The sequence below is a fragment of the Erinaceus europaeus genome, chromosome 13 (genome assembly GCF_950295315.1).
Source record: "Erinaceus europaeus chromosome 13, mEriEur2.1, whole genome shotgun sequence".
Lineage (NCBI taxonomy): Eukaryota > Metazoa > Chordata > Mammalia > Eulipotyphla > Erinaceidae > Erinaceus > Erinaceus europaeus.
The window spans coordinates 43,598,578-43,606,673 of record NC_080174.1 but is presented as its reverse complement, the minus strand read 5'-3'; the positions used below and the strand labels follow the sequence as shown (position 1 = coordinate 43,606,673).

General features: G+C 43.6%; 1 protein-coding gene across 1 annotated transcript; it reads right to left on the bottom strand.

Annotated features, from left to right (window-relative positions):
• Positions 1-312: 312 nt before the first annotated feature.
• Positions 313-7,072, bottom strand: ATP5IF1 (ATP synthase inhibitory factor subunit 1). The gene is made up of 3 exons (XM_007522425.3): positions 6,905-7,072; positions 6,719-6,810; positions 313-583 (listed from the first exon to the last, which is right to left on the bottom strand). The coding sequence occupies exons 1-3, from the start codon at positions 6,992-6,994 to the stop codon at positions 433-435; spliced, it is 333 nt and encodes a 110-aa protein (XP_007522487.1). The 5' UTR covers positions 6,995-7,072; the 3' UTR covers positions 313-432.
• Between the last annotated feature and the right edge of the window lie 1,024 nt (positions 7,073-8,096).

Genomic DNA, 8,096 nt, shown 5'->3' with positions numbered 1-8,096 from the left:
TGCCAGAGTGGTGTTCTGGTTTTCCTTCTCCCTCCCATTGATACATAATTCTTTTAATGGAGAAAATTCCTTTCTATTATTGAGGTTCATCCTTTTCTCTGAATGCCACTGACAAGTAGGAGAGGGAAAGGGCCTTTTTCTGTTCCCCTTCCCCTCCCACCTCTCCATGTTGAATAGCACACTTACCATACTGTATGTTCTTTTAAAAGTCTTTGAGCTCCCTAGTGCAGGCACTTTGTTTAGTCTATCTTAGCAGTTCAGTAGTATCTGTTCCCCTGTCCCACTCCTGATAGAAGAATGAAATAGACAAAGTTCTCAGATAACAATTTATTATTATCTGTTGCTAGTACACAGGTAATTGAACCATAACTTCTTTCTATGTGGATGGGGGAAAATTATCTGTAGCCACTGTATGGGGGAAGCTGTGTGTATTTAATCATCATCATCGTGGCGTTTTAGACTCTTGATCCTCTGCTTATGCCGTTCAATTTCTTTCTGAAGACGCTCAATTTCTTTCACATGATGGCCAATTTCATCTTCATGGTGTTTCTTCAAGGCTAACAGCTGTTCCTTAGTTCGTGCTCTATAACGACAAAGTGGCTCTTAATTTAATTTCAATCCTTTATATCAAAGAGATCTCTGATACACATAGCTAAGGCAAACAACAGGAGTACCTACCTTATTCTACCCTTTGGAAACAAGGCCTCTTCCACCCTTAGAGGCACGCTAAGGATCTGGGAGGTGGCCCGGCTGATAACACATTGCACTTTCAAGCATGAGGTTCTGAGTTTGATTCTTCCCAACACATGTGCCAGAATGCTGTCTGGTTCTCTTTTTCTCTCTTTCTCATCCACAGGAAAAAAAAAAAAAGGGAGTTGGGCAGTAGCGCAGCGGTTAACCACACGTGGCGCAAAGTGCAAGGACCAGGCTAAGGATCCCAATTCGAGCCCTTGGCTCCCCACCTGCAGGAGATACGCTTCACAGGTGTGAAGTAGGTCTACAGGTGTCTGTCTTTCTCTCCCCCTGTCTTCCCCTCCTCTCTCCATTTCTCTCCGTCCTATCCAACAACGACAACATCAATAACAGCAACAATAAAAAAACAAGAGCACACCTATGGACATCTAATCTTTGACTAAGGTGCCCAGACTATGGGGAAAGTAGAGTCTTCAACAAATGGTGTTGGAAACAATGGGTTGAAACATGCAGAAGAATAAAACTGAACCACTATATTTCACCAAATACAAAAGTAAATTCCAAGTGGGATCAAGGACTTGGATGTTAGACCACAAACTATCAGATACTTAGAAGAAAATATTGGCAGAACTCTTTTCCACATACATTTTAAAGACATCTTCAATGTAACCAATCCAATTACAAAGAAGACTAAGGCACAAGCATAAACCTATAGGACTACATCAAATTAAAAAGCTTCTGTACAGCAAAAGAAACTACTACCCAAACCAAGAGACCCCTCACAGAATGGGAGGTCTTCACATACATCAGACAAAAGTTTAATAACCAACATATATAAAGAGCTTGCCAATCTCAACAAAACAACCCCATCCAAAAATGGGGGGAGGACAATGGACAGAATATTCACCACAGAAGAGATCCAAAAGGCTAAGAAACACATGAAAAAATGCTCCAAGTCTCTGGTTGTCAGAGAAATGCAAATAAAGACAATGAGATACCACTTCACTCCTGTGAGAATGTCATCAGAATAGGTAACAGAAGCAAATGTTGGAGAGGGTGTGGGGTCAAAGGAACCCTCCTGCACTGCTGGTGGGAATGTCAATTAGTCCAACCTTTGTGGAGAACAGTCTGGAGAAATCTCAGAAGGCTAGAAATGGACCTACCCTATGATCCTGCAATTCCTCTCCTGGGGAGAGCAAATACAAGTAGAACCTGAACTGGAATTGGCATATTGCACCAAAGTAAAAGACTCTGGGGTGGGTGGGCGGGAAGAATACAGATCCAAGAAGGATGACAGAGGACCTAGTGGGGGTTGTATTGTTATATGGAAAACTGGGTAATGCTATGAATGTACAAACTATTGTATTTACTGTCCAATGTAAAAACATTAATTCCTCAATAACAAAATTTTAAAAACAACAAAAGGGAAAATAAATATAATAAAAAATTCAAAAAAAACAAAACAAAAACAAAAACAAAAAGTGGGCTGGGTGGTGGTGTACCTGGTTAGCGCATGTTACAATGTTCAAGGACCAGGGTTCAAGTCCCCACCTGCAGGGGGAAAAGTTTCATGAGCTGTGAAGCAGTGCTGCAGGTGTATCTCCCTCTCTAGCTCCCCCATCCTCTTGATTTTTTACTATCTTTAACCAATGAAGATAGATAATAAAACAAACAAAAAAACAAACAACCAAAACAAATAAAACTCCCCCCGCATGTGAAATAATATTCCATCTTAGGAAGTATTCATCTGGGGGGGTTGATAGCATAATGGTTATGCAAAAAAGACTCATGCCTTGAGCATTCAATCTCTTACACCACAATAAGCAAGCTAAGCAATGCTCTGGTAAACAACAACAAAAAGGTATTTATCTTTTTTCTTTTCTTTTTTTTGTTTCTTTATTGAGGAATTAATGTTTTACATTCAACAGTAAATACAATAGTTTGTACATGCATAACATTCCGTAGTTTCCTATTTAACAATACAACCCCACTATGTCATTTATCATCCTTCATGGATCTGTATTCTCCCCACCCACCCACCCCAGAGTCTTTTACTTTGGTGCAATACACCAGGTATTTATCTTTAAGAGATGGCCAAAATGATTCAATTTTCCTGGAGCTAGTGTTTTAAATACTATCACTTATGAGTTATTTGATTGCTCTCTATAGTAGACAACTCAAGAGATATGACATAAATTCTAACACCTTATCAGAGAAACAACCCAGAGAACAAAATTCCTCTTGGGGAAGGAAAGCAAAAACAAGAACAAAACAAAAAAACCAAAGCTTGAGGCCACATAGACAAATACCCAAGTCCTATCCCAATTTGAGCAGCTGTTTCTTTGCCTAGAGAAATGCACGCCTGGTTGTAAAGGCTGAAATGGGGTGTGGGGAGAGGGGTGACAGCAAGGTCCTGAGGTCTTGGAGGTGATACAGTGGGTGGACAGAGTTAGAAACTGGGGGCCAGGGGACCAGGCAGTGGCGCACCTGGTTAAGCGCACACACTACAGTGCGCAAGGACCCAGGTTCAAGCCCCTGGTCCCCACCTGCAGGGGGAAAGCTTCACAAGTGGTGAAGCAGGGCTGTAGGTGTCTCTCTGTCTCTATCCATCTCTATCTTCCTTTCCCCTCAATTTCTCTCTGTCTCTATCCTCTATCCAATAATAAATAAATAAATAAAGCTTAAAAAAATAATTAAAAAATATTAAAAAAAAAAAAAGAAAAAGAAACTGGGGCCAGGTGGTGGTGCATCTGGTTAAGGGCACACACTACAGTGTGCAAGGACCTGGGTTCAAGCCCCTGATCCCCACCTGCAGAGGGAAAGTTTCATGAGTGAAGTAGAGCTGCAGGTGTCTTTCTGTCTCCCCTTCTCTATGTCTGTGGACCTCTCAATTTCTGTCAGTATCCAATTAAATAAAATAAGAGAATCTGGTGGTCTGGGAGGTGGTGTAGTGATAAAGCTTTGGACTCTCAAGTGCAAAAACTCTCCTGAGTTTGATCCCCGGTGGCATATGTGCCAGAGTGATGTCTGGTTCTATCTTCCTCATTAATAAATAACTAAAATCTAAAAAAAAAAAAGAGTGATCCGGAAGGTGGCGCAATGGATAAAGCACTAAACTCTTAAGCATGAGGTCCCGAGTTCAGCCTCCCGCAGCACATATACTGGCGTGATGTCTGGTTCTTTCTCTCTCTTCTCCTATCATTCTCATTAATAAATAAAATTAAAAAATTAAAAAAAAAAAGAATCTGGGGCCAGGTGGTGACTGACCTGGTTGAGCACACATTATAATGTGCAAGGATGCGGGTTTAGACCCCTGGTCCCCACCTGAGGGGGGGAAAGCTTTGCAAGTGGTGAAGCAGTGTCACAGGGGTCTCTTTCTCCTTTTTTTTTTTTGCCTCCAGGGTTATTGTTGGGGCTCGGTGCCTGCACCATGAATCCACTGCTCTTAGAGACCATTTTTTCCCTTGTTGTTTTATCATCATGGTTATTATTGTTGTTGCTACTGTTGTTGGATAAGACAGAGAGAAATCAAGAGGGGAAACAGAGAGGGGGAGAGAAAGATAGACACCTGCACCTGCAAACCTGCTCCACTGCTTGTGAAACGACTCCCCTGCAGGTGGGGAGCTGGGGGCTCGAACCCAGATCCTTAGGTTGGTCCTTGTGCTTCGTGCCACGTGCGCTTAACCTGCTGTGCTACCGCCTGACTCCCTCTTTCTCCCTTTCTCTCACCCTACCATCTAGATTTCTGGCTGTTTCTACCCAATTAATAAAGATAAAAAAAATAATAAATGCAGCGGGGTAAGCACACGTGGCGCAAAGCGCAAGGACCAGCATATGGACCCCAGTTCGAGCCCCCGGCTCCCCACCCACAGGGGAGTCACTTCACAAGCAGTGAAGCAGGTCTGCAGGTGTCTGTCGTTCTCCTCCCACCCCCCGTCTCCCCCGTTCATTTCTCTCTGTCATATACAACAACAATGACATCAATAACCATAACAATGTTAAACAAGGGCAACAAAAGGGAAAATAAATAAATATTAAAAAATAAATAAATGTGGTCCGGGAGGTGGCGCAGTGGATAAAGCACTTGACTCTCAAGCGTGAGGTCTTGAGTTCAAGCCCCGGCAGCACATGTATCAGAGTGATGTCTGATTCTTTCTCTCTGTCCTCCTATGTTTCTCATTAATAAATAAATAAAATCTTTCATGCCTGAGGCTCTAATGTCCCAGGTTAAATCCCCCACACCACCATAAGCCAGAGCTGAACAGCTCTGGTAAAAAAATAAATAAATACATAAAATAATAACACGGCTTAAAAAATAATAACAAAAAATAAATAAAATAATAACACGGTTTAAAAAATAATAACAACATGGTTAAAGAAAAAAAAAAGTAAAGTTAGAACCATAAACATGGGGTCCTGAGTTCAATCACCAGCATCAAATGTGCCACAATGATGATCTGCTATCTGGTCTTTTTCATAAATAAATCTAATACAAACAAACAAAAAAACAAACCAAGACAAAAAAACAAGGGGAGGAGAAGAGGGGACCTCTTGTATTGACAGTACTTGGCAGTCTAGTTGGTTCAGTCAGATTTGGGCCTAAATAAGTGTCAAACACAGGAACCCAATTAAGTGGTTTCTGAAAGCTGTACTATATACCTTGCTGGTATGGCAGGGACACAGCAATATTATTTTTTCTTCTTTTTGCTGCTACTGGGGTTTCACAGCTCCAAGTTGATTTTTTTTCTTTCTTTCTTTCAGGTAGAGACAAAGACAGAAAAAAAAACTACAGTTTCCGTCAGTGTAGGGCTTGGCCCTGACTAAGCAAGCACCTGAGTGTGCTATCTTGTTGGTCCAATTACTCTTTTTTTATTTCCCCAACCAAATAAACTTACTGAGGAAATGTTGGCTGTCAGATTAAACAAAGAGCAAGTAAGAGCAGCGCAAGTTGAAAAAGATAGGCCAAAGGGGAAATCAAGCAAGACTAATTGCACATTGTTTCTCATTGTGGTCTGAAGTTGAGAAAAAGATCACTGCAGGGTCACAGGCAGAGTAAACTGGCCCTGGTCACCCCACACTCTCATGTGAAAGAGCAATCTACTCAGTTCAGGGGCTGGGCTGGGCTAAAGTCTCCAGAACGGGATTCAGCTGCCATCAGCTCCTGTGATAACCTATCTAGTGTATGTGTGTAGTTTAGAAATGGTTTAGAGGAGCTGAGGAGTCTGGGAATCCATTCCTGCAGAGTTTGATAAGTCAAAGTGTGTGCAGGAAGGAAAAGGCAGGAGTGACAGGTGGGTGAGAACAGAGAAAGTCAGGCTTAGAGGATCTGCAGTATAATTCGGTTGGATTAATTTTTTTTTATTATCTTTATTAGAGACAGCCAGAAATTGAGAGGAGGGGCGAGATAGAGAGGGAGAGACAGAGACACCTGCAGCCCTGCTGAATCATTTGTGAAGCTTTCCTCCTGCAGGTGAGGGACAGGGCCTTGAACCTGGCTCCTTGTGCATTGTAATGTGTGCGCCTAACCAGGTGCGCCACCAGCCGGCCCCATATTCAGTTGGACTTAGACATTGTGAAAAACCTGGGAGCGGCGGTGGTGGCGCACCTGGTTAAGTGCACACTTGATCATCTGCAAGGGAGCCTCAGGCCTCCTCCACCTGCAGGGGGAAAATTTCACAAGTGAAGTCGTGCTGCAGATGTCTCTCTCCTTCTCAATTTCTTTCTGCCCTATGAAATTAAGAAGAAAAAGGAAAATCTTGGGGCGTTTTGCATAAGCAGGGAGAACCCCACGAGTGGGGGTGGTAAATGACTCAGGAAGAACTGAGCCGTGGGTTTGGGGAGCTCCGAGACTACGGGGCACCGGAAGCACTCTATAGCCGGCAATGGTCTTGAGCGCTTTGGTTTTCGGGGACAGAGTCCTGCTGGGGTGTGCGGAGCCCAGGTGACCGCGCAGGGATGGGTGTGACTACCGGACCGGAAAAGCCAGTAGAGGTCGTGGGCTGAACTCTGGACTGGTGGGCCTCACCGGAAGTAACGTTCCTCTTCAGCTTGCTCCCTCTTCCCGAAGGCCCCACCGGCCTCTCGGATTGAGCCTGAACTGGAGTCGTGGCTGCTCGGCTGCAGAAAGAGAAAAGGTGTATGTGTAAAGGTGCCAAGGAAGAGAAGGAAACCGCGCTCGGGCCAGGGGATGCAAACACCGATGCCGGCGTACCTGGTCAGAGCTGAAGCCTCGGGCTCGCAGCGCCGTGGCCCCCCACACATGCAGCCGCATCCGCGCCGCCACCACCGCCGAGACTGCCATTGCTGCCAGAGCCACACCTAACCAGTTACTGGCGCAGGCGTTCCAGCATCTCAGTTGGCGCAAACGGCGCCGATGGCCGGCAGCCAATCTTTTTGATGGAGAGGCGGGAAGAACGTAGACGTAGCGAATCATGAGAGGGAGAAGGCGGGACTCTTGGAATTGCCCACCAATCCTGAATGGGAGGCGAACCTATTCGTAGCCACCCCCTTAGCAAGGCTTCCCGGCCAAAGGGCTGGGGAAATAATAATAGAAGGAGGAGGGAGAGAGGGTCAGAAGTCAGAATTTCGGCTCTTGGATGCCATTTTACGATTTTTTTAATCCTAAAGTTGTTATTAAATACCCAAAGTAAGCCCTCCCTTTCCTGGACTACTAGCATAAAACTATGGGCAATATAGGAGTTGGGAAAGGTGTTTGTTTAGGATGCTGACTTCCAAGGATGTCACTACTTAGAGTTGTGGAGAGTGTGTGTGTGTGTGTGTGTGTGTGAGAGAGAGAGACCTTCCACCTTCTGTGATGACATGTTTTGTTCTTTCATTCGTTGCACTTTGTGTGTGTGTGTGTGTATGATGACATGTTTTGTTCTTTCATTCTTTGCACTTTTCAGCACCCGAAATCGAGTAGATACTGAAATTAATATTTTGTGAAATGCATTAGTATTTTATTGAATAATATTTATAACCGGGCTTTTGATAATGTGGTGAAATGAAGTGGAAAAGAGCGTAAAGAGTTTTGGGAAGGCTTCATCAGCCATCTGACATGACCATGACAACAGTAACCTTGTCTACCTCATTTTCTCCCTCTGGGTCCCCCTCCACTCTAGATGAGAGGAGTGGGCCACATTACATGTCTGATTATTACTATTAAAATACCTTTCTTTTCTTTTTTTATAATTTTTATTTTATTTTTTTGTTTTTTTTTATTTTTATATTATTATTATTATTATTATTATTATTATTATTTTCCTCCTCCAGGGTTATTGGTGGGCTCGGTGCCTGCACCATGAATCCACCGCTCCTGGAGGCCATTTTTTTCCCCCTTTTGTTGCCCTTGTAGCTTCATTGTGGTTATTATTATTGCCCTTGTTGACGCAATTCGTTGTTGG